This window comes from Rhamphochromis sp. 'chilingali', assembly GCF_963969265.1.
Source record: "Rhamphochromis sp. 'chilingali' genome assembly, chromosome: 22".
In the NCBI taxonomy this organism is placed as follows: Eukaryota; Metazoa; Chordata; class Actinopteri; order Cichliformes; family Cichlidae; genus Rhamphochromis; species Rhamphochromis sp. 'chilingali'.
Genome location: NC_137950.1, coordinates 2,828,073 through 2,855,644, shown reverse-complemented (window position 1 = coordinate 2,855,644; position 27,572 = coordinate 2,828,073). Strand labels below are relative to the sequence as shown.

General features: G+C 43.0%; 1 protein-coding gene across 5 annotated transcripts in view; it reads right to left on the bottom strand.

Annotated features, from left to right (window-relative positions):
* fmn2b (formin 2b) overlaps positions 1-27,572 on the bottom strand; it is an 81,780-nt gene that overhangs the window by 37,482 nt on the left and 16,726 nt on the right. For 4 of the 5 annotated variants that reach the window (XM_080872619.1, XM_080872617.1, XM_080872618.1 and 1 more), the window contains exons 8-13: positions 21,480-21,567; positions 19,276-19,337; positions 18,315-18,406; positions 12,993-13,122; positions 12,437-12,583; positions 10,625-10,684 (exon numbers count right to left, since the gene is read on the bottom strand). In XM_080872619.1, coding sequence (XP_080728745.1) covers positions 10,625-10,684; positions 12,437-12,583; positions 12,993-13,122; positions 18,315-18,406; positions 19,276-19,337; positions 21,480-21,567 — 579 coding nt within the window. Of the gene's footprint in view, positions 1-10,624; positions 10,685-12,436; positions 12,584-12,992; positions 13,123-18,314; positions 18,444-19,275; positions 19,338-21,479; positions 21,568-27,572 lie in introns of those variants that run through there. The other variant, XM_080872621.1, reaches the window with a different exon arrangement.

Genomic DNA, 27,572 nt, shown 5'->3' with positions numbered 1-27,572 from the left:
ACAGGGTCCAGTAACCATCACAGTGGCAGATATCCAAGAAAGGGTCTCCAGTATGAAGAGTTGGACAGCACCAGGGCCCGACATGGTTCACGCCTACTGGCTGAAGAAGCTGACTGCACTCCACGAGCGTCTGGCAGCACAAATGAACCAGCTGCTAGTTAACGAGAGACACCCGGAATGGAACTGAAGGCCGAACGGTCCTGATCCCCAAGGACCCCAAGAAGGGACCGGTCCCCTCCAACTACCGACCAATAACCTGCCTCAGTACTACATGGAAGCTCCTGTCAGGCATCATATCGGCTAAGATGAACAGGCACATGGGTCAATACATGAGCGGGACACAGAAAGGAATTGGCAAGAATACCAGAGGTGCAAAACACCAGCTACTGGTAGACAGAACAATCAGCCGAGACTGCAAGACCAGACTGACCAACCTGTGCACTGCCTGGATTGATTACAAGAAGGCCTATGACTCAATGCCCCACAGCTGGATACTGGAATGCCTAGAATTGTACAAGATCAATGGGACCCTAAGAGCCTTCATCAGGAACTCAATGGGGATGTGGCGTACAACACTAGAGGCCAACTCCAAGCCCATAGCACAAGTTACCATCAAGTGCGGGATCTACCAAGGAGATGCTCTGTCCCCACTGCTGTTCTGCATAGGCCTGAACCCCCTCAGTGAGATCATTAACAAGACTGGCTACGGATACCGACTACGGAACGGAGCAGTTGTCAGCCACCTCCTGTACATGGATGACATCAAGCTGTATGCCAAGAGTGAACGAGACATCGATTCACTGATCCACACTACCAGGCTATACAGCAATGACATTGGAATGTCGTTCGGACTGGAGAAGTGTAGTCGGATGGTAACAAAGAGAGGGAAGGTAGTCAGAACTGAGGGGATTGAACTACCAGAAGGCAACATTGCAGACATAGAGGACAGTTACAAGTACCTGGGGATCCCGCAGGCAAATGGGAACCATGAAGAGGCCGCTAGAAAGGCTGCAACCACCAAGTACCTGCAGAGGGTCAGGCAAGTCCTGAGGAGTCAGCTGAATGGTAAGAACAAGATCCGGGCCATCAACACATACGCCCTGCCCGTGATCAGGTACCCTGCTGGGGTAATAGGCTGGCCAAAGGAGGAGATAGAAGCCACTGACATAAAGACAAGAAAGCTCCTGACCATGCATGGAGGGTTTCACCCCAAGTCCAGCACCCTGAGGCTGTACGCTAAGCGGAAGGAAGGGGGCCGGGGACTGGTGAGTGTCAGCACCACAGTCCAGGATGAGACAAGGAACATCCAAGAATACATTGGGAAGATGGCCCCAACTGACCGAGTGCTCAGTGAATACCTCAGGCAGCAGAAACCCAAGAAAGAGGAGGGAGACGAGGAACCATCATGGAAGGACAGCCCCCTGCACGGTATGTACCACCGGCAGATAGAGGAGGTGGCTGATATCCAGAAATCCTACCAGTGGCTGGACAAAGCTGGACTGAAAGACAGCACAGAGGCACTAATCATGGCAGCACAAGAACAAGCTCTGAGTACAAGATCCATAGAGGCTGGGGTCTATCACACCAGGCAAGACCCCAGGTGCAGGCTGTGTAAAGATGCCCCAGAGACAATCCAGCACATAACAGCAGGGTGCAAGATGCTAGCAGGCAAGGCATACATGGAACGCCATAACCAAGTGGCCGGCATAGTGTACAGGAACATCTGTGCCGAGTATAACCTAGAAGTCCCGAGGTCAAAATGGGAGATGCCCCCAAGGGTGGTGGAGAATGACCGAGCTAAGATCCTGTGGGACTTCCAGATACAGACGGACAAAATGGTGGTGGCTAACCAACCGGACATAGTGGTGGTAGACAAACAGAAGAAGACGGCCGTAGTGATCGATGTAGCGGTTCCGAATGACAGCAATATCAGGAAGAAGGAACACGAGAAGCTGGAGAAATACCAAGGGCTCAGAGAAGAGCTCGAGAGGATGTGGAGGGTGAAGGTAACGGTGGTCCCCGTGGTAATCGGAGCACTAGGTGCGGTGACTCCCAAGCTAGGCGAGTGGCTCCAGCAGATCCCGGGAATAACATCGGAGATCTCTGTCCAGAAGAGCGCAGTCCTGGGAACAGCTAAGATACTGCGCAGGACCCTCAAGCTCCCAGGCCTCTGGTAGAGGACCCGAGCTTGAAGGATAAACCGCCCGCAGGGGCGTGCTGGGTGTTTTTTTTTATATATATATATATATATATATATATCCATAGGTCCCTCATCCTATTCATGTAGCCCCTTCCGCCGGGGTTACGGAAGGGGCCTATGGAACAGAAGAAGACGGCCGTAGTGATCGATGTAGCGGTTCCGAATGACAGCAATATCAGGAAGAAGGAACACGAGAAGCTGGAGAAATACCAAGGGCTCAGAGAAGAGCTCGAGAGGATGTGGAGGGTGAAGGTAACGGTGGTCCCCGTGGTAATCGGAGCACTAGGTGCGGTGACTCCCAAGATAGGCGAGTGGCTCCAGCAGATCCCGGGAACAACATTGGAGATCTCTGTCCAGAAGAGCGCAGTCCTGGGAACAGCTAAGATACTGCGCAGGACCCTCAAGCTCCCAGGCCTCTGGTAGAGGACCCGAGCTTGAAGGATAAACCGCCCGCAGGGGCGTGCTGGGTGTTGTTGTTATATATATATATATATATATATATATATATATATATATATATATATATATATATATATTAGGGGTGCAACGATATTCGTATCGATATTGAACCGTTCGATACAGTGCTTTCGGTTCGGTACGCATATGTATCGAACAATACAACATTTGTAATTTATTTTATCAACTTTCCTTCTGACGATGCTGTCTGTGTTGAGCGCTCAGTGGATCTGCGCTCGACAGTGCAGCCTAGGCGGAGTAGTCGAGCGCAGATTCACTGAGCGCTCAACACAGACAGCATAGTCAGAAGGAAGAGCGCAGGGCAAGCTAGCGAGACAGAAGTTAAGCTCTCCTTGCAACATGGACCTCCCCCACCCTCATTCAGATCTGGCGTTTGGAATTATTTTAGTTTTCATGTGACGTATGACCCTGAAGGTAAGCGAGTCATGGACTAAAGTAAAACAGTATGTTGGATGTGCCATGCAATGCTCAATTACATGGGTGGGAGCTAGTGTGTTAGCGCAGTTAGCTCGTTAACGTGTTGGCCGTCTAGCCCCATGCACGGGGCGATCGGCGGTAGCTCGTTAACGGAGATTTGCCGTGTTGTGGCGTTAAGGTCATTTCAACGAGATTAAGCACTAGTGGGAACACAACGAATATGACACATTTACGCTGACATCATCCTAGTGCAAAGACAAAAACAACAAGCATGCTACTAACTTTAGCCGAGTCATTTAGACAGCTGTTAGCACATGATTCTCCTTATATGTTTAATATGCTGCTGAGAATATAGCCCAGAAGAAGCGGATAGTATAGCTTTTATTTTGGAAAGAGACATTTCTCTGTAATAAACTCTCTTTTCCAAAGATGAGTGATTCCTCAATCAGATACAGGGCTCGCAATATCGCTAGCCCGACGTCCTGGGGCTAGCGACTTTTTCAGTCGGGCTACCAAAATCTATCTCTTCCCTGCCCGTCGGGCTATTGTAGGAAGGAAAAATATATGTCAATGCTTTTGCATTCTTTCAGAAATGTAGCTGGGTAATTATGTCATTGGCATCGGTGAGCCACTGTCAATATGTGACATATTGAAATCGCGTTTGAATTTGCGCTTGTTTTTTTGCTTTCACTTTGCAATCGCGCGAACTGTGTATAGAGAGCGACAGCACTGATCTGTGAGTGATGATAATTTGCGCACCAATTCCTCTGACATCGTCTTATTAATCGTTAGCTTACTATGCAAACATGACAAGTGAAATCTCCCGCAGCAAGCTTAAACATGTGAGAGGTTGATCGCGCAGAGAATCGCTGAGCTTATATGAGTGCGTGTGTAAAAGCAGCAGGATATATATTTTAGTTCTGCTGAGCCAAATAAGACAGGTCAGGGTGAAGAAGTGACAGCCAAAGAAAAGCTTACCACAAAACGGAGAAGTTATGACAAATCAGACTATAAGGCAAAAAGAAAGTGCAGCTTTATGGTTTCATGGACAAAAGAATTTCTGTGGCTGCAATATGACGAGCTAAATAACCAGGGCTGCACATAAGTGGTCCGCAGGTGTGCATTCGCTGTCAAAATAAAAAACACGCACAAGGGTTAGGGTTATATTTAAAAACTGTACTTTTGAGTTAAAATATATATTTATAATTTTAATAAATGACAAATTAAAAAGGCATGAACATTTTTTTTGTATCGAAAAAATATCGAACCGTGACACCAAAGTATCGAACCGAACCGAACTGTGAATTTTGTGTATCGTTGCACCCCTTATATATATATATATATATATATATATATATATATATATATATATATATATATATATATATATATATATATATATGCGAGAGGAACTGACCTGAAGAATAGGATCATGGCCAAGCTTGAAACCTGGATCCCCCGTAGCCGGTTACCAAGATTACGTGAAGTACCCTCAGAAGGTCTGCTAGATGATGTTAATGCAGCACTACGGGCAATACCTACAACCACGATTACCGACACTAACAAGCTGATCTACAATACGGCAACAGTGATCAGTGAGATGCTTGGCTACAAGTTGAACAGCGACAAGGGGCAGTACCCTCCATGGAGAAGGAGGCTAGAGGGCAAGATCAAAGTAGCACGGAGGGAGGTTAGCCAACTAACGGAGTTGCAGAAAGGTGCGACAAATAAGGTGCCTAAGAAATACAGCAAGCTGTCCATACCTGAGGCCTTGGAAACTGCCAAGCAAAGACTCACAGCCTTGGCCAGCCGCTTGAGGAGGTACACCAGAGAGATAGAAGGCAGGAGAATAAACCAGCTGTTCTCCACAGAACCAGCAAAGATGAACAGGCACATGGGTCAATACATGAGTGGGACACAGAAAGGAATTGGCAAGAATACCAGAAGGTAGTCAGAACTGAGGGGATTGAACTACCAGAAGGCAACATTGCAGACATAGAGGACAGTTACAAGTACTTGGGGATCCCGCAGGCGAATGGGAACCATGAAGAGGCCGCTAGAAAAGCTGCAACCACCAAGTACCTGCAGAGGGTCAGGCAAGTCCTGAGGAGTCAGCTGAATGGTAAGAACAAGATCCGGGCCATCAACACGTACGCCCTGCCCGTGATCAGGTACCCTGCTGGGGTAATAGGCTGGCCAAAGGAGGAGATAGAAGCCACTGACATAAAGACAAGAAAGCTCCTTACCATGCATGGAGGGTTTCACCCCAAATCCAGCACCCTGAGGCTGTACGCTAAGCGGAAGGAAGGGGGCCGGGGACTGGTGAGTGTCAGCACCACAGTCCAGGATGAGACAACGAACATCCAAGAATACATTGGGAAGATGGCCCCAACTGACCGAGTGCTCAGTGAATACCTCAGGCAGCAGAAACCCAAGAAAGAGGAGGGAGACGAGGAACCATCATGGAAGGACAGGCCCCTGCACGGTATGTACCACCGGCAGATAGAGGAGGTGGCTGATATCCAGAAATCCTACCAGTGGCTGGACAAAGCTGGACTGAAAGACAGCACAGAGGCACTAATCATGGCAGCACAAGAACAAGCTCTAAGCACAAGATCCATAGAGGCTGGGGTCTATCACACCAGGCAAGACCCCAGGTGCAGGCTGTGTAAAGATGCCCCAGAGACAATCCAGCACATAACAGCAGGGTGCAAGATGCTAGCAGGCAAGGCATACATGGAACGCCATAACCAAGTGGCCGGCATAGTGTACAGGAACATCTGTGCCGAGTATAACCTGGAAGTCCCGAGGTCAAAATGGGAGATGCCCCCAAGGGTGGTGGAGAATGACCGAGCTAAGATCCTGTGGGACTTCCAGATACAGACGGACAAAATGGTGGTGGCTAACCAACCGGACATAGTGGTGGTAGACAAACAGAAGAAGACGGCCGTAGTGATCGATGTAGCGGTTCCGAATGACAGCAATATCAGGAAGAAGGAACACGAGAAGCTGGAGAAATACCAAGGGCTCAGAGAAGAGCTCGAGAGGATGTGGAGGGTGAAGGTAACGGTGGTCCCCGTGGTAATCGGAGCACTAGGTGCGGTGACTCCCAAGCTAGGCGAGTGGCTCCAGCAGATCCCGGGAACAACATCGGAGATCTCTGTCCAGAAGAGCGCAGTCCTGGGAACAGCTAAGATACTGCGCAGGACCCTCAAGCTCCCAGGCCTCTGGTAGAGGACCCGAGCTTGAAGGATAAACCGCCCGCAGGGGCGTGCTGGGTGTTTTTTTTATATATATATATATATATATATACAGATTTATTTAAAAAAAATTATTAGGTTTTAGCCTATTGATTTATTCAGTACATGTGGGTTGGATTTTTTTGTTGTCATAATTCAACATTTTACTGTTTTTCTTTAACTGGTTTATTTACTTAACTTCTATGTTTGTAACCAGGTTAAAACTGTCATTCATTAAATTGTTTAAATATGTTGAAATATTAAAAATGTTAAAATACATGTTAATATGTAAATGGTTAAATAATGCCTGATAATGGTTAAAGTATTTAGAAAAGTCTTCAAATTCCTTTTACATGAAGCACAATGTGTTAAATATGTTTAAATGACCATTTGCATTAAATACGGTCATTTTTACAAGTATCCTGTTTTATCATGAAGAGCTAATGATTGTATGACAAAGTGAGCATGGTTGTGATCGGTAGCTGGGCTGAGAGAAGCTGCAATGGAAAGTACAGTGGGGCAAAAAAGTATTTAGTCAGCCACCGATTGTGCAAGTTCCCCCACCTAAAATGATGACAGAGGTCAGTAATTTGCACCAGAGGTACACTTCAACTGTGAGAGACAGAATGTGAAAAAAAAAATCCATGAATCCACATGGTAGGATTTGTAAAGAATTTATTCGTAAATCAGGGTGGAAAATAAGTATTTGGTCACCTCAAACAAGGAAAATCTCTGGCTCTCACAGACCTGTAACGTCTTCTGTAAGAAGCTTTTCTGTCCCCCACTCGTTACCTGTATGAATGGCACCTGTTTGAACTCATCATCTGTATAAAAGACACCTGTCCACAGCCTCAAACAGTCAGACTCCAAACTCCGCCATGGCCAAGACCAAAGAGCTTTCGAAGGACACCAGGAAAAGTATTGTAGACCTGCACCAGACTGGGAAGAGTGAATCTACAATAGGCAAGCAGCTTGGTGTGAAAAAATCAACTGTGGGAGCAATCATCAGAAAATGGAAGACATACAAGACCACTGATAATCTCCCTCGATCTGGGGCTCCACGCAAGATCTCATCCCGTGGGGTCAAAATGATCATGAGAACGGTGAGCAAAGATCCCAGAACCACACGGGGGGACCTGGTGAATGACCTGCAGAGAGCTGGGACCAAAGTAACAAAGGTCACCATCAGTAACACACTACAACGGCAGGGAATCAAATCCCGCAGTGCCAGACGTGTTCCGCTGCTGAAGCCAGTGCATGTCCAGGCCCGTCTGAAGTTTGCCAGAGAGCACATGGATGATGCAGCAGAGGATTGGGAGAATGTCATGTGGTCAGATGAAACCAAAGTAGAACTTTTTGGTATAAACTCAACTCGTCGTGTTTGGAGGAAGACGAATACTGAGTTGCATCCCAAGAACACCATACCTACTGTGAAGCATGGGGGTGGAAACATCATGCTATGGGGCTGTTTTTCTGCCAAGGGACAGGACGACTGATCCGTGTTAAGGACAGAATGAATGGGGCCATGTATCGTGAGATTTTGAGCCAAAACCTCCTTCCATCAGTGAGAACTTTGAAGATGAAACGAGGCTGGGTCTTCCAACATGACAATGATCCAAAACACACCGCCCGGGCAACAAAGGAGTGGCTCCGTAAGAAGCATTTGAAAGTCCTGGAGTGGCCTAGCCAGTCTCCAGACCTCAACCCCATAGAAAATCTGTGGCGGGAGTTGAAAGTCCGTGTTGCTCGGCGACAGCCCCAAAACATCACTGCTCTCGAGAAGATCTGCATGGAGGAATGGGCCAAAATACCAGCTACTGTGTGTGCAAACCTGGTGAAGACCTATAGTAAACGTTTGACCTCTGTTATTGCCAACAAAGGTTATGTTACAAAGTATTGAGTTGTATTTTTGTTATTGACCAAATACTTATTTTCCACCCTGATTTACCAATAAATTCTTTACAAATCCTACCATGTGGATTCATGGATTTTTTTTTTCACATTCTGTCTCTCACAGTTGAAGTGTACCTCTGGTGCAAATTACTGACCTCTGTCATCATTTTAAGTGGGGGAACTTGCACAATCGGTGGCTGACTAAATACTTTTTTGCCCCACTGTATGTGAAGTTTGTGCAAATTTGTGCGGACTATATGCTCAACAGTCTTTGTCAAAAAACTCCTTTTGCAAACTGCCTGTGAGCCGGGGACATTTTTTCTCTAAATCCACTGTGCATGTTTACTTTTGTTTAAGTGTCAAGAGCCTGAGCTGTTTTGGAGATGTCCACTGATCACTTTGGATTCCTTCACACATAACTGTTTCCCATGTTTCCAAAGGGTGGAGAACATGTTTTCTGTACCAGTTATTTTCCTGTAGGTTTTTGGCTCAACAGCTAGTTTGAACTGGAAATACATTTCACCTTTGTATGTGTCTCTAGTTATCAAAAGATGTCTGCACTGACCACATTTGGGCTACAAATAGCCCACACTAGTAATTCAGTAGATGTTTAAAAAGAGACGTTACTTGGTGTTACAAAACAACTCTTTCAGTGGGCCAAATTGGACGTTCGAAAGTGACATATTAAAGATGTCACTCCACTCATTTTACGTAGTGGGGATGCTATGGCCGTGTATCACCTTCCAAAGTCATAATGATAAAACCATCAAAACAAATATCCATTATCACTATTATCATTTTGAACTTTTGCAGGGAGCCACCATCTTTCCTAAACTTGACCTAAAAAATGCTTACCACTTTGCTTGCATTGAGGAGAGAGATGATTACAGAACTGAGACGTTTTGAAAGTCATATCATGCCATTTGGTCTCAGTAATGCTCCCGCTGTTTATCAGGTCCTTGTTAATAATGTACAATTCATGACTACCTGAATTGTTGTGTTTTTGTTTGTCTGGATGATCTCCTCATTTTTTCCAGCAAACTGTCTGAACATGAACCTCAAATCCATCAAGTGTTGCAGTGTTTGCTGGAAAGTAAGCTTTATGTCAACCGTGAGAATTGCAAATTCCGTGTTACAGTTTCTTTCCATTGTTCTGAAAGAGCAGATCAAAGCTGACCCTGCAGACTTTCAAGCTGTTTTGGACTGACCCATTCTACAACTTGTAAACATCTCCTGGGGTTTGACACTGGTTTACCTCAAACCTGCTCATTCTGTTGCCCTCTCCAAATTCCCTTCTGCCCCAGAAACAGCTCAGCTCTTAGTGGACCATGTCTTCTGTCTTCATGTGATGCCTCTGGACATTGCCTCCAACTGTGAGCCACGGTTTACATCATGAGTTTGGAAGGAGTTCTGCTCTATTCTAGGTGCCCAGGCAAGCCTCTCTTCTGGTTCTCACCCACAGACTAACCGATAAATCAAAAGGCCAAATCAGGAGTTGGAAGCAGCTCTCAGTCGTGTTGCTTCTTTAAACCAGTCCACCTAGAGCACATAACATACCTGGTAGAATACGTCCATAACTCCATAATATCCCCGGCAACTGGTCTCTCATTTGAGGCATCCCTTGGTTGTCAGCCACCACTGTTTACCACCACAGAACATGAGGTTTTGTTCTGTCTGTTCAACATCATTTTCGTCATTATCACAGCAACCCACGCTGCACTGTTATGGACGAAGGAGCAAAACAAACAACTGGTGGACTGTTGTTGCACTCCTGATCCAAACTACCTGCCCAGTCAAAAGGTTTGGCTTTCTACTAAGCACATATCTCTTAAGACCGACTCCAAGAAACTCACTCCTGGTTACTCTGATTCTTTTGAAAGAGAAGCTCAAAAGGATCAATGTCTACTTGTTTAAGGTTACCTCTCAACATGAAGATATAATATAATCCATGTATCTCAACTAAAACCCAGTTTCTCCAGTCTCAAGGCAAGAAACCAACCAATTTAAATAAACTACCAATTTTGGTTAAAGGGTTAAATGGTTAAATATTCATCCAGAATTATATCAGAAGCTTGCTGGCTCTCACAAACGTCTGGTCAAGGTACGACTTGCTAAATGAAATTAAATCAAATATTGGGGGAGGTATGTGTATATAATTTTGACCGTGCGCATTAGAGAAAATAAAAAATAAATTCAAACTTGTGCACCCAGTTCTTGTTTGTCAACGTCAAACATTCCATCCCATAAAAAGAACAGTTCAATAAAATCATTAAAAGCATCAGAGTTCATGCCCATGATGAGTTTATGTGAACATCTGACCACAACTACGTGTGTCAGAATTGACAGCACAAATCAGTCAGTCTTGACAGGAGAAGGGAAAGAATGTGTGAAAATTTACCTCATCAAAGTGTCGGAGGTAATATGCAACAATGTAAGACAGAAGACTTTTCATGCCGTCCTGTATGCGGAAAGAACACACATAAATTTAAAGGAGTGAAGATGGCAATCAAACAGCATCATTATACAATTTTCCATTAATGCACTGGTCATAACTACATGGCTATAGAAAGAGTGAGCAGGAAAAAAAAGACACAACCGAAACAGAAATATACCAATATACCAAGACCAAGAAATATACAAAGTCTGTCCTAAAAGTCTGCTGAAGTTCTCATTATCATGATTAACTCCTGTCAATATTTGTATTGCTTTTTTTTTGACACCATTTCAATTGTCTTTCCATACTCTGAGGATCATTCTTGTGACCAAAATTGCCCTCACTTTCATTGCCACAAAACTGTATTTGGGTGCAGTGGGAAAGACTGATTGGTCTCTAAGTAAACATAACCTTGGTGATATTGCTATTTCAAACATAACAATTTACCTATCTCAATGTAGAGCTTTTTTCCCTGAAAAACCTAAATCTGCTTACATTCTTGAATAGCATTTGTATATGTTCCTGTACCTGATTTCCAACATAGGTCATTGGTTGTTACACTGCGCCTATACAATTTAGAAGGGGTAAAATAAATCCTATGTATTAATTTAAATTATACTAATTTTTGCTGGGCTTTTTGTGAATTTATCAGGATTTGAGAGTATTCTAGACTACTCCTGTTTTATATCAAAGCCTAAGTCCGTTTGTTAAATGATCCTCAGGTTATTAAAGTAATTATTTGCTAAGTATTTTATAAAACACAGCTGCCTTATACTTCATGTAAGAAAGATCCAGAAAGTCCCTCACTGGGGACTTTAAATTGGCTTTTAACATTTTAATCTCAAATATCTACAAATATCAGTTGTAGATATTTCAAAAACATCACGACTCAAAGGTCCAATTTTATGCTTGCCCCTCTTTCAAGCTATTGTATCCAATACGACCCTCATCTGTACAACAGGACTGTTAAAGAAAAAATCTTCTCTATTAGTAACTGTGTCATGTAAGAGAACACCCCAAAATTGAAACAGGCTTACTAATTCCTTTTCAATTTTGATCCAGCTTAATTTAGAATAATATCCTCTACCATGTTTAGACCCATTCCTCTTGACCTGTGGGAGTATTTCTACAGGCAACATCACTGAGACATAGTTGAACTACCATTTTAATCACAGTAATTTTTTCCACAAAATAAAATTCCATTTTTAATTAATAATCTAGATTTATTATTTATTTGAGTAGGTTTTATACTTGAGGTACTAATTTTTCCAAACCCGGGTTTAAAAGAATCCCTAAATATTTCAAAGCTGAAGATAACCAGTTGAAACTTAATAGAGCAACATTTTTACAGGAGCTGATATAGGCATGCATTTAGATTTGCGCCAGTTATTTTACAGTTAAGATCCTAAATGCATTCAATCGAAGGCAACAAAAGGATCCCAGTGCAGGATTTAGGAGATGAAATGTAAAGTCAAAGGGTATATTTATTAAAGAACTCCTCATCAAAGAAATTGCAAAACAAAGGTGTCAGCTGAGCTGAACAATTCAAGATTACACGGCTCAATGAATATTAACTTTTATTCAGTAAGTTGTAGTTTATTACCTCATAATGGACTACACACATAACATTAGAGTAAGCTTCTATTAAACTGCATTGCTGAATACTGTGAATATATTACATTTAAAAGGCATGGATGCAATCTACAGGACCAAGACTCTTTATTTTAGGATACAGGGACAAAATTATACTTTGTTTTCAGCATTCTGGTTACTTACACTGCTTTTTACATCTTTAAGTTTGGGCAGGATGTCAAGGCTGAAACCATCAGCTTGGCCTCTGGTTCGATTGCCACCATTCATGAAGTTACCAAAGGCCAGAATCAGACCTAGAATCTTCTTCACTGTTTCACTGTCCTGTATTACCTGTAAAACGAGATCAAACAGACAGAAAGAAGAAATCATGTGACTGTACTGATTATACATTAGGTAGAATTATTACTTTTCACAATTTTGAAAGCATTTTTTCAACAAGAAACACTTTTCAGGCTTTTACGCTGCACTGCTTTTTTTATACGCGCAAAGTTGTTCTGTTTAAGTTTCCTCATTTCTGACTTTATGCTAATAATGAAAACACCTTTTCATGAATGTGTATTATTCATTATCCTGAAACAAATGATTCATAACCAGATCTAATAGCCCTGTTCTTAAACTATATAAATCTATGGGTATATACATGGACTTGGAGCATGTTTGTCCAAACTTCAAAGATTTGGACATACATGCATACATGGGTATGCAGTTATTGTGTTTTGCTCTTCACAGTTTGACTCACCTTGCATACCCTCTGCAGTGTGTCCAGTTTTCTTGTGATAGATGACATGCACTCACAAAAGCTGGACTGGAAAAGGATGCAGAAAACTCTACTGTTGAAATTTGGGATCAAGGTGAGCTGGTAGAGAAATCTTTAATGCAGAAGAAGCAGAAAGAGCATAGCATTAGGGGTAGTTTTTCGTGATCGATTTATCGATTTAAATTGATTCTGGCTTGAATAACGTGATATCGATTCATTAAAATCCTGAATCAATTTTTAAATATAAATTTATTTTGCCCGAAACAGCAAAATCTCAGGTTAAACCTTGCAAAATTTCTACAACCACCAAACAGCTAAAACAGTATATAAGAGCAGGTACACAGATTCTGCACAAAGAGGTAAACACAAAACACGGACCCGAAGCATCCGAATCAGACAGCATGTACACGGACACGCCGTTGGGGCTGAAAGCCGACAGCTCACTGATTTTGAAGCGTCGGCGGGCGCTTTGTGTTTACGTCCTTTTTGTGCTAGATTCTGAAGCTGCAGGTTTTATCTCTCTCCAAACAATATTGACTTAACCAGCAGCCAAAGACAATCCAAACTACGCTTCACATTTCGCTTCACATAAACATCGTCACGAATTTCCTCTTACTTTTGCTGCTTTGCTTCCACCACGATAAAATCACAGGAATTTCCCATTTAAAAATCTCTGTTTTTTGCATTATCCGCTTACTTATTATCCACCAGCCGCTGTTTTTTTTTAACTTACTTCCGACAAGAAAGCCTCAATTCTGCTGTTCAATACTGAACAAATGTAAACAAATTATGCAAAATTGCAAAATGCTTAGCTGTGTCTCTAATCAAACCTCTGTAACTTTGCTCTGCTTCACTTCGTTTTTGACTGCACAATATTTTTAAGGTCATCTGCTATAAAAACCCAGACCAGGAAAGTCGCCTTCATGTTTTTCTGTGTTTTATCCTCAGTTACTTTGACACAAAGGCCTCTGCTGTGATGCTCACACCTTTGATAAAGTCTCACAAGTGTCAGCTTTCTTTTTATAGATATAAAAATATCGCTATGTACTGATAAGTGATCAGAATTATAATATTTCTGACTGTCTGAGGCAAAATTTCCCCGATTCAAATCAAATCGAACCGAATCGTGGATCGAATCGATTCGGGACCTTGTGAATCGGAATTGAATCGATTCTAGAAATCAGCGATGATACCCAGGCCTACATAGCATTTACAGTACCTATATAATTACTTGTAAACTTGGTACAACCCTGCCCTTATATACTAACAAGTGAGAATATTTAATATTTACTGTAATTTGTCTAAGAATCTTGTGTTTGAGATGCGTATCAGTGTTTTAGTTTTGCAGGTAAAGCAGAGGATTCAGTGCTGAACTTTGGAAGTCTTGTGTATCCTGCCCCGTTTCAGATTATCTGGCTGGCATTTAAGGATTCAGCAAATAATAACAATAATATCTATCAATTCAATTCAATTCCACACATTCTCTTTCACTTATCCTTAACCGGGTTGCGGGGGGGCTGGAGCCTATCAGAGCTGTCACAGAGCGAGAGGTGGGGTGCAGGTCATCAGTTTATCACAGGGATAACACATAGAGACAGACAATCACTCACATTCACACCTATGGGCAATTTAGAATCACCAGTTCGCCAGTCCAGATTAATATATTACTCCTAACTACAGTTTTTAAAACTCTGCAACTTCCATTCTAACCAACATGGCATTGTCCCTGAGAGGCAAGGGACAGGACCCAAACAGGATCACAATAAAGATAAAGGCGAGAACTTTGCTAGACCCGCCCCAGCCCAGTTACCAGCCGTCAGCTACATAGAAAAGGATCCTGGTGTTATTTGTCTCTCAGAAACAGTTCATAACTTCCCTCCAACTTATTCATGTCACCTAAAAGGTAAACCTGTTTCTAGTGATGTGACGTTCTGTATCGAGGCTTCGAAGCTTGTGTCGAGTAATTGAGGGGGCGTTTCCGCGATGCGCGTATCGAGGCTTGCTTCATTTATGGGAGGAGCTGAAAATGATGACGTGCGAAGCCTCGCTGCCCGGCTGTACCACATGACTGGTTCATGAAGTGGTTCGAACTTTGCCGCGAGATATGACAGCGATATAAACCCCTCAGACTTCATTCAAAATGTGGGTGTTTGATGGAGAGTTGCGGTTAGTGAGAGTTTGGAGACAGTTTGGAGGTTTATGAGAGTGAGGAGAGAAAGTCAGGAGAGAATGGAGCCAGCTAAGAAGAGAAGGATGTCCTCCCCTGTGTGGGAACATTGTGATTTTATTCCTCCCAACAAGGTATGTAAATTTCTACAGAAGATGTATTTTCATAATACTGATGCTGCAATAAAACTTATGTTAAGCTGTCTCTACTTTTGTACAAGGTGAAGTGTTTGCTATGTGCCAGGGAGCTGGGATATAACAACAACACCTCATCCATGCTTAGGCACTACAGAGCTATGCATGAGAATAAGGGGAACACCGATTGTGGAGCAAGACCAGGTGAGCCATCAAATGCCATGATAATATAGCATGCAGTAATGTTACTAAATGATATAACAATATTATACAACTGTTATAAGTTACGTGTGTGATATTTATATTTGTGCTTTGTCTTTATTGTCTTTCCTCAGGAGAACAATCTCAAATAGATGAAGACCTGGTTACCATGGTGATTGAGGACTCCCAGCCATTTAGCATTGTGGAGGACAAAGGATTCAAAAGATTTGTTAAATCATTAAATCTTAGCTATGTTCTCCCCACTAAAGGTTATAAAAGCAGTGAAAATTTAGTTTTTACAGAATAAAATGTGAACAGGCAGGACTGTGTAGCTGTCCATACCTCAATGTTACAAAAGCACAACCACTGTCCACACATTACCTCACAGTAAATGATCGTTTCCATTTTAAGCATTTCCAAATGATCATTTTCCATACTGCCAGTATAAATATACACAGTATACTGCATCACTGCAATATAGATGCTTTACACACTCCTTTTGTTGTTGACATTTACAGGCTGTGTGCAAAAGGCCACACTCTTCAAATTCATGCCAATTAATATTTTTACGTCCAGTAGGTGTCCTACTAGAGTAAATGAAGCTTCAAGAAGCTTTGCGCTGGGATGAACCAATTGGATGAAAAGCTTCAGTGCTTCATGAAGCTTCATCTGCCCATCACTACCTGTTTTTCCATCACCTGTTCAGCTCTGATGATTCAGTAACCAAACCGACATTATGACCAGCAGCTTTACAGCTGTGGCTCCAGCAAACATCAGCTGATACTAGAAACTAATATTAAATAAATTCTAACAACAGCTGATCAAGCTTAAACATGCTGCTGTTGTTTAGCGCGACATCTGGCGCAAAGTGGGCGATAAACAAACAAGAGAGAAAAGCCGATCAGCTGACCTTTGATCAGTTTCATTATTAAAGTAGCAACAGGAGAGGGAGAGAATGAGAGGAGAAGAAGAGGCCACTGTGCAGCAGAATAACTCCACCTCTGTGTCTTTTTCCATCCTAGCTGAAGTCCGGGACAAACTGCGTCCCTTCTCAGCTCAACACGAAACGCGTAATAATTTCTCTGAATGCGGGACGATTCTGTCTTTTTACAGGACGGTAGGCAACTCTACTAACTAACCTTATGAATAAAATAACGTTCACTATCAGTAACACCGTAGCACCCACCCAGCTGTATAGAAACTGCTAGCAATAACATATAACATGCTAGCTAGTACGCAGTACGAGTTATTGTAACTGACTGTAAAAAGTCAGCACAACGAAAATAAACTCCACCTAAACTTGGTTTATATCTGACCCAGATAGACTGCAGGTCAGAACTTCTTACCTGAAGTTCAGTTCACCTGACAGTCAGACCGACGGCTGCCTCCCCTCTCCCTGATCCACCTGCCGGCCTCCACCACTTGCTAATGTTACTGAATCTGTGGAAGCTCCGCGATGCCACCACCAAACAACTGAGTTATTTTTACACACCGGCCAGCATCTGGCCAATCCACCACCTTTCACTGTTTATACCGGTAAATGCCCGGTATGCCCGATGGCTAGTCCAGCTATGGTTGTGCCATCAGTTAACCCTGCCTAGGGTTGCCGACCCCTGATTTAAGTAAACTGATAACAAATTCAAGTTCAACACTTGTAATCAGCGCTAGATGTTTTTAACCTAATCGTGAAGTAATGGTTGAATACTCGTCACCTTATCATTCAAACTTTCCAAACTCTTTTGGGACTCTCTGTTAGGATGCCTGGGTCGTTGACCCAGGGTTTTTGAGTTTATTATATTATTTATAATTTCTAGTCTTTGGGTTTTTGTTAGAGTTCTGTCTTATGGTTTGTCTCTGTGTAATCCTTAGTTGCTGTCTCCCCTGTCCACTATATCCCCGTGTCCAGTCAGTGTCTGTGTCTGCCCTGGTCCCACATCTCTGTTCCCTCTGTTCCCCAGTGCGTGTGAGTCTGTGTCTTTAGTTCAGTCTGTGTCATGTTTCCTGTTTTATTTTGAAGGTCCTTGTCTGATGTTAATGTATCTGGTTTCGCTTCCCCTTGTCTGGTTAGGCCTGATTTGCCCAGCTGTGTTTCCCTCCTGTTGTCCATTCCCTGATTGCTCCCTCTGTGTATTTAAGCCCTGTGTTTCAGTTTGTCATTGTCGTGATCTACTCTTATCTACCCTCATGTATGCTGTGTGTTTTGTTTGTTAATGTTTGTTACTTTGAGTTCACGTCTGTCTCCGGAGTCTGCACTTTGGGTCCTTTTCCTGCCTGCACACAGCCGTCACATAACACTCTCAGAATGGAGGACTATACACAAAAATGACCTTAATTCCCAATCAGTTAAAAAGATGTTTTTTTTGCTAAATCCCATGAATTAATGTTTAAAGCACTTCAATCAGTGTTCAGTATCTGATTTAAAATCAACTGTGGGAGTATACATGGTAAATGGACTGGTTTTTATGTAGCGCTTTTCTACTGTATCTGAGTACTCAAAGCGCTTTTACACAACTTGCCATATTCACCCATTCACACAAGCACTTTTTTATGTGCTTTCTATGTAACATTCACACACACTCACAGTGGATTAATCGGAGAGTAACTTAGTTAGTATCTTGCCAAAGGATATTTGGCATACAGACTGGAGCAGATAGGATTTGAACCACCAACCTTGCCATTAGTAGATGACCTGCTCTGATGAAAAAAAGTCTGCCTTCACCATAATTCTTCCTGAGTCAGTGAGATTGTAACTCATGAAATAAACCTTCTCATTATCGTGGAAGTGTTAGAGTAATCACTCACTGTTCTGGTTTGTCCAGGGGCTTGGCATTCTCTTTGTCTTTAGTGGACTTTATGTGCTTTTCGATCTTGTCCAATTCTTCCTGTTGTGCTCTCTGTGGGAGAGACACAAGAGATCTGGCTCCATGTCTTCTATAATTTATATAGAAAATAAAACTAAGGCAACATCTGAGCAGATCTAAAACAAACAAAAAAGGATGTATGACTAGAGTCTAGACTCTTTTGAAAAAAAGTTTGATACTCAGTGAACTCTTCTGGCATAATAATAATAAAATGTGAATGACATGCATGAAGGCACTCAGTTTAAACTTATACACCCTGTTTTAACTCATAGACATCTTTTCTGCTGACTGTTGAACTGGTAGCAGGAAATACACATCTGCAGTCTTTTTCTATTTGTTTGGTTAGTTTTAAGCACAGACACACATAAATATCAGGTTAACATTATTTGGGGTATATATGTAATATCAATCGATTTGACATACCAAATAAACATTTTTTTCACAGCTTATCTGTTGGATGTTAACAGTTATTTTAGAGCCTGTCCATCCACTTTGACTTACATCTGACTCTGCATCACCTCACTACCGCTCTCGTTTTATCATGACTGGGACATCTAGTAACATTAATGATTATGATCGGAACAAAAGTAGAATAATAAACTGCCCTTCAATGGGATTAGATTATCTGAAAGATTTGACAAGCAGTAATGTAAATATAACATTAAGGTGTGTCCCAGAACAGTGAACTACCTGGTGTATTTGACAATATGTTGGAAAAATCTGTCCCAAATACACAGTCTTCCTTGACAGGTAGTGTTCATCATTGCAGACCTGGTCTGGTTTAATTGCTGCATTACTAGACAAGAAATCAACATTCAGCCTTTTGTAGACATTGGACCAATAAGGATTTAAGGGCCTCAGATCTCTAGAAGCAAACAATGAAAACTGAGTGTGAAGCTCACATTTTCATACAGGGCCTGCAGGGTCTCCAGGTCAACTACAGTGTTGTCCAAGTTCAGGATGGCTAGGAGACAAAGAGCAATTGGTTACTGATCACCAGTGTTGGGGAGTAACGGAATACATGTACCGCCTTTACGTATTTAAAATACAAAATATGAGTTACTGTATTCCGTTACAGTTACCGTTTTAAAAGGTGGTATTCAGAATACAGTTACTTTGTTGAAATGAATGGATTACACGGTGGTATTTTCCTGTTTCATAAGACTATGAACTCCATATTTTTGAATTTCCACGCCGGTGGAAACCCAAACAAAACACGCATTAAGAGGCTCTAATGACTGTGTCTCAATCTCGCAGCCCATGTCACCTCTACTTGTGGCTCGCATAATGATGTGAAGAAATATTTTTAAAAATTCATCCATCCATCCATCCATCCATTCGCTTATCCTTTTCAGGGTCGCGGGGGGCGCTGGAGCCTATCCCAGCTGTCATAGGGCGAAAGGCGGGGTACACCCTGGACAGGTCGCCAGTCTGTCGCAGGGCCAACACACAGGGACAGACAACCATTCACACTCACTCGCACATTCACACCTAGTGGCAATTTGGATTATCCAATTAACCTATCCCCACAAGCTGCATGTCTTTGGACGGTGGGAGGAAGCCGGAGTACCCGGAGGGAACCCACGCAAACACGGGGAGAACATGCAAACTCCACACAGAAAGACCCCGGCCTGATGGTGGAATTGACCTCAGGACCTTCTTGCTGTGCGGCAACAGTGCTAACCACCGTGCCACCGTGCTGCTATCTTTAAAAATTATTCACAAAAATTATTTAATATGAAGGCAATAGGCAGAGTGTTACAGGCATAGCCCTAAAGGATGTAGCCTCATGGGTAGTGTAGTCCATGCTGCAGGGAGAATGGCCTGCCATACCCGTTATGTGTCTGTGAGCGTGAGGGAGGGAGAAAAAGGAGAGTCAAAAAGTACGAGTTGTCACCGAGCAGAAACGGGAGATGGAAGCATGTATATATATATATATATATATATACATACATACATACACAAAGTTGACCCAGACAACAAAGTAAAGCTAGTTTTCAGCTATGAGCCTGACATGGAGGTCCCTTTACTACAGTTTGGAGCCGCGGACCTGTTTTATATACGCGTGGAAGAGTTTTCTATACGAGATCGCTGCAAAAAGTGCAGCCTTACCTAATGTCCACCTACTGTTGCTCATTTTATATTAAGATTTAAAAATCTAGTCGGTATTGGTATGGCGAGTAACCTTCAGTAATAGTAATAAATCACACAGCAATAGTACATTCATGTAATTGTAAAAAGCATGATAATATATTAAGAAATCCAAAGTATTCAGAATATGTTACTCTCATTGAGTAACTTAACAGAATATGTTACAAAATACATTTTGGGGCATGTATTCTGTAATCTGTAGTGGAATACATTTTAAAAGTAACCTTCCCAACACTGCTGATCACTCCATTCAAAACTTGACAAGTTGAGGAAAAAACTCAAACTCCCAAGAACTTAAATAATGCCCAGGAAATTTTTAAACAACTAATTATTAACTAAAGATGTATTTCCTGCATTTTCAAAATTCACATTTACAAATGTGGCCATTTCACTATTAAACATATTTACTTAGGGATCAATAAAGTATGCTGATTCTGATTATCATTATTGTGCATGAAATAAATTAACAAATGGCATGAACATTTTTACTACCAAGTACAAGTTTTAGAGAAGCTTGCACCTTTGTGTGACTGTTTTCTGAGAGAGAAAAGTAAAGTAGGCTCTTTTTACCTTACAATATAAAGTGCCTTGAAGCAACTGTTGTTGTGAAATGAACTGAATTAAACCAGATGCTTCTGAACTCATTTGAAAAACCACCTGCTGTATTTGACATAGATTGCCATGTTTGAAAAAAAAAACAACAAAAAACTAGCAACTAAATTGAAGCACGTTGAGCCTAAGAAGCAAAAAGGCTAAAAGAAAACTGTTCCTGCTACCTGATGCCTGGAAAGGTTATCTGGAAAATCATTTAAAACCTGCATACCACACTAAAAAAATTTTCTAGATTGTTTTCTAAATCTAAATTGTTATAGGAATTAGACAGTAAATGAACCCAATATACAATGGCTAATTGCATTATTTGAATTAACACTGCCCAATCAACTGTGGAACTCACCATGGTGGATATCTTTCATGTCAAGGTGCAGAGATGACATGAGGATTCCTACAGCCTGAGAACGCTTATTGTTTAGGAGCTTAACAACCTAAAACAAAAATAAAACAGGAAAATCAGACAGGTTAGATGCTTTCATAGGAAGTGGAGTGTAACGTAATGTACTATATCTATACTATATAATCTAAGAATAAATTGAAAGAATTATTAAAAGCTCCAGAAGAGAAGGCGTTTGGAAAGGGAGGGGGATGAGTGTGTATGAGTGTGTATGAGTGTATGTGTATGCATGTGTGTGTCCTGAGTTTAGGTGAGAGAGTGTCCTTCGCCCTGCCAGGCTAAGTAAACAGTCTTCCAGCCAACCCAGGTGGCCTTGCATAGGGGAGGAACAGTCTAAACACCGTCTGTTCTCAGGGTGACAATTTGTTTTGTTTGCCTTGAGACCACAGCTGGCGCCGATATACAGGGTGGGCCATTGCTATGGATACACCGTAATAAAATGGGAATGGTAGGTGATATTAAAGTCCTGTTTGTGGCACATTAGTATATGTGAGGGGGCAAACTCCTCAAGATGGGTGGTGACCATGGTGGCCATTTAGAAGTCAGCCATCTTGGATACAACTTTTGTTTCGTTAATAGGAAGAGGGCCATGTGACACATCAAACTTATTGGTAATGTCACAAGAAAAACAATGGTGTGCTTGGTTTCAACGTAACTTTATTCTTTCATGACTTATTTACAAGTTTCTGACCACTTAGAAAATGTGTTCAATGTGCTGCCCATTGTGTTGGATTGTCAATGCAACCCTCTTCTCCCACTCTTCACACACTGATAGCAACACCGCAGGAGAAATGCCAGCACAGGCATCCAGTATCCGTAGTTTCAGGTGCTGCACATCTCGTATCTTCACACCATAGACAATTGCCTTCAGATGACCCCAAAGATAAAAGTCTAAGGGGGTCAGATCGGGAGACCTTAGGGGCCATTCAACTGGCCCACGACGACCAATCCACTTTCCAGGAAACTGTTCATCTAGGAATGCTCGGACCTGGCACCCATAATGTGGTGGTGCACCATCTTGCTGGAAAAACTCAGGGAACGTGCCAGCTTCAGCGCATAAAGAGGGAAACACATCATCATGTAGCAATTTCAAATATCCAGTGGCCTTGAGGTTCCCATTGATGAAGAATGGACCCACTATCGTTGTACCCCATAAACAGTTTTGGAGGGATCCATTTAATGTGGGTTAGTGTCAGACCAATAGCGGTGGTTTTGGTTGTTAACGTCACCATTCACATAAAAGTTTGCCTCATCACTGAACAAAATCTTCTGCCTGAACTGAGGGTCCTGTTCCAATTTTTGTTTTGCCATTCTGCAAATTCTGTGCGCCGATCTGGGTCATCCTCGTTGAGATGCTGCAGTAGCTGGAGTTTGTAAGGGTGCCATTTGTGAGTAGCTAATATCCGCCGAAGGGATGTTCGACTAATGCCACTCTCCAGTGACATGCGGTGAGTGCTACGCTGTGGGCTCTTGCTGAATGAAGCTAGGACAGCCACTGATGTTTCTTCATTAGTGACAGTTTTCTTGCGTCCACATTTTGGCAAATCCAACACTGAACCAGTTTCACGAAACTTAGCAAGCAGTTTGCTAACTGTAGCATGGGAGATGGGTGGTCTCGTAGGGTTACTGCGTTCACCAGATATCAACACAATTTCGATCCGCTCCTCACGTGTTAACCTCTTCGACATGTCAATGGCTGTGAACAAAGAGAAACTTGTAAATAACTCATGAAAGAATAAAGTTACGTTGAAACCAAGCACACCATTGTTTTTCTTGTGACATTACCAATAAGTTTGATGTGTCACATGGCCCTCTTCCTATTGAAAAAACAAAAGTTGTATCCAAGATGGCCAACTTCTAAATGGCCACCATGGTCACCACCCATCTTAAGGAGTTTGCCCCCTCACATATACTAATGTGCAACAAACAGGACTTTAATATTACCAACCATTCCCATGTTATTACGGTGTATCCATATAAATGGCCCACCCTGTAGTAGCCACATGAAATGATGGTGGTATTCCTTTATTGCGAACAACTGCATGTCAATTTCACAGTCGATCAAGCAGTCCGACACTGGTCTCTCAATCTCCCGTTGGAGAGCCGTGAGCTTCTCCGAGATGTTATCCATTTTTTGCTCAGAGATCTTAGTCTGAGTGCTCACGCTAGCCTCAAGCTTCTCCAAGATCTTATCCGGGCTGCGTTTAATGAGCCCATTTTGAGAAGTCACGACTCGTCCGATCGCTTCAGTCACAGCGGGCAGCCTTGTGGGCTTTTGAACAGCCCATTCCGCTTTCTTTAATCTTCGATAAGCCAGGGCCAAGCCAGCTCCAATCAGCAAGAACCCTGTTATCATGATTCCGAAAAGGTAGATGTCTTCAATGTCCTCGATTGACAGTCCCGCCAGGCACACGTCCCTCCAGTTATGCCACCGGCCCATCGTGTATCAGGCAGGGGACGTCCCTCCAGGACACTCAGGCTCACCCGAGCCCCGGCTTCTCGTTGAGAAGAGTGTGTCAATTGCATTCAGGGACCAGTTGATCAAATCCATAATTCCTCTTTTAGGTTTTAGAGAACAGACTGTGAGAGTGTTTCAGGGCAACAGTAGAAAAGTAGGTGAGGCTAGACAAGGACACGAGAAGCCGGGAAAGGGAGAGGAGGAGAAAAGTGCGACCGCCTTCATCGAGAGACAGAGAAAGAGGGACTTCTGGATGTCAGCCACTTCCTCTATCTGCAGCTCGGACGTCACCCAGACAAGGTCTGCATCAGGTGTTGAGGAACCAGGACATACTGATGAAAAGTGGAACAAGACAGCATAAGTGGGCAAGAGATGAAAATAGTGTACTGTTGGAATATCATCATGACTCCCACCCGAGGTTGGGTACCAAGCCCCAAGTGCAATGGAATAAGGATCAATGAGTGCAAGAAGAACTGACCTGAAAGATAAGATCCCTACCCTGCTGGGATAATAAGCTGGCCAAAGGAGGAGATAGAATCCACTGACATTAAGACAAAGAAGCTCCTGACCATGCTTGGAGGGTTTCACCCCAAGTCCAGCACCCTGAGGCTGTATGTTAAGTAGAAGGAAGGAGGCTGGGGACTAGTGAGGGTCAGCACCCCGGTCCAGGATGAAACAAAGAACACGAGTACATCAGGAAGATGGCCACAACCAACCACGTGCTCAGTGAATACCTTAGGCAGCAGAAACCCAAGAAAGAAGATGAGCAAGAGGAGGAACCATCAATGAAGGACAGGCCCCTGCATGGTATGTACCACCGGCAGTCGCTGACATCCAGAACCAGTGGCTGGACTGAAAGAAAGCACAGAGGCACTAACCATGGCAGCACAGGAACAAGCTCTAAGTAAAAGATCCATAAAGGCTGGGGTCCATCACACCAGGCAAGATACCAGGTGCAGGCTGTGGAAATAAGCCCCTGAGAGAATCCAGCAGATAACAACAGCAGGGGACAGTAGAATGTCATAACCAAGTGACTGGCACAAATTACACATGGCCACACTGAATATGGCCTGCAAGTACTAAGGTCAAAATGGGACACGGGACAAAATCACCAAGCTAAGAAACTGTGAGTGTGTGTGTGTCTAAAAACGATGTGCCGGGAGTCTGCTGTTCTCGCCGGCTCTAGTGACCCTTGACCTCCCAGCTAGCTATCGAGCTGGTGGGTAACAGACGTCTCCGAAAACGTTGGAGCACTTTTGCAAATATGTGATGTCTTGATAAACCAAACAGATATTTGAAGTTTGCACAGCTACATTCTCACCTGAAAATATGTTAAAGTTTATTTTGTGACCCAGAAACAGTAATAAGAGTAATATTAAAACTAAGTAGCTGCCACCATTGTTGGAAACTGGACTTGGCCAGGCTGCACTATGAATTCTGGGATAGGTTGGGCCACGAAGGATACACCCGACCCATCCTTCAAATCCAGGGAAAGGAAGGATGCATTTGTCGGCCACATTTGGAGCAACCTTCTAATTAGGACTGCCTTCGTTGCCTGGCTGTGACATAATCAGCCTTCAAATGTGGCCTCCGAAGGATGCAACCTAGGCACTCACCCCAGTGGTAATGAAATGCTTTGAGAAGCTGGTCCGCAGACACATCACAGCAGCCCTGCCCCGCAGCCTGGATCCACACCAGTTTGCCTACAGAGCAAACCGATCCACGGAAGACGCTGTAGCCACAGCACTCCATGCTGCATTAACACACCTGGAAGAGCATGGTAGCTATGTGCGGATGCTCTTCGTGGATTACTGCTCAGCTTTTAACACCATCCTTCCACACAAACTGGTGGCCAAGCTACAAGACCTGGGGCTTCCATACAGCACCTGCATGTGGATCAACAGCTTCCTCTCGGGCCGTAGATAGAGAGTCAGAGTTGGCCATCACACATCCTCAGCCCTGAGTCTCAGCACTGGCTCACCCCAGGGCTGTGTGCTCAGTCCACTGCTCTACTCTCTCTACACACACGACTGCACTCCTCGCCACCACAGCAACATCTTTGTGAAATTTGCAGATGACACCACAGTGGTGGGGCTCATTTCCAAGGGAGACGAGTCTACGTACAGAGACGAGGTGGAGCAGCTGACGTCATGGTGTAAGGCCAATAACCTCCTCCTCAACACTTCAAAAACCAAAGAACTCATAATAGACTTCAGAAGGAAAAAGGCAGAGATCCAACCACTATTCATAAATGGGGACTGTGTAGAAAGGGTGGCAAGCTTCCGCTTCCTGGGAGTCAATATAGAGGAGAACCTTTCCTGGAGTGTGAACACCTCCGAGCTGCTGAAAAAGGCCCAACAGAGACTGTACTTCCTGAGAATTCTCAGGAGGAATAACATCACACAGAGACTGCTGGTGTCCTTCTACAGAGCCACCATTGAGAGTGTTCTAACTTACTGCATATGCATCTGGTACACTAGCTGCACAGGGGCTCAGAGGAAAGCACTCCAAGGGATCATTAACACCGCCCAAAAGATCACTGGCTGCCCTCTCCCCACACTGGAAGTTCTACACAACGCCCACTGTTTTAAAAAGGCCCAAAACATCATAAAAGACACCTCACATCCTGGCCACTCCCTGTTCGAACTGTTGCCCTCAGGCAGACGGTACAGGGCAATCAGAGCAAGGACTAATAGACTCAAACACAGCTGTTATCCAACTGCAATAACACATCTGAATACTACAAAAAAATGTCCATCACGCCACTCTTGTGTTAATCTATGCACGGTCTGAAGCATGTGTGTGGGAATGTATGTGAATGTTTTACTGTTATATCTTATTAGTATTTTAAGTATTCTATCTATTTTATTTATTGAATTTTATTGTTTTATTTATATTTTGATATTGCTAGGGATGATGCAATGATCGGGGACCATTCTTAATTTCGTTGTTCTCATGACAATGACAATAAAGTTTCTGATTCTGATTCTGATTTTGGGACATAGCTGTTGTTTCAGAGTTTTACGTTAAGTGGTTAGGTTTGTTTACATTTGGCTTCCAGATGCTGCACAGATTCAGAATTTTTTTACCACCACTCAACACCACTGATCGGCACAATAGAATCTAGACTTTACTTTTGTATATTCTGTTCACTCTGTCAGCTGTTTAATGACTGCTGCTGATTTATGAAACATGCCCACATTATTCTGTGATAGTAACAGTTTAACGTGGGCAGCTGCCTGCTTAATATAATGTAACATTGCTGCAATATTCTCCACAAAACAAGCAAATATACTTTGTTTCCTTAGCTCACAGCTTCTGGACATTGTGTTTAACCTCAGATCGACTTATCTGAATAAAAATTGACAAATGGAAATGCCTTAAAAGGAGTTAAGTGTTAAGTCAGAATTTTTGTACTGTGTACCCTGCCTCCATCTGACAGCAGCACCCTGTTCCGCTTTAAGTGGAATTTATGGTCGGGCAGAGAGAGCATGTTTGCTCTCTGCTCCACTCCAGGGCCTGCCCATTTACCAGCAGTGAGCTCTGTTGTCAGACAGAGGCAGTGTACACGGTATGTTTTT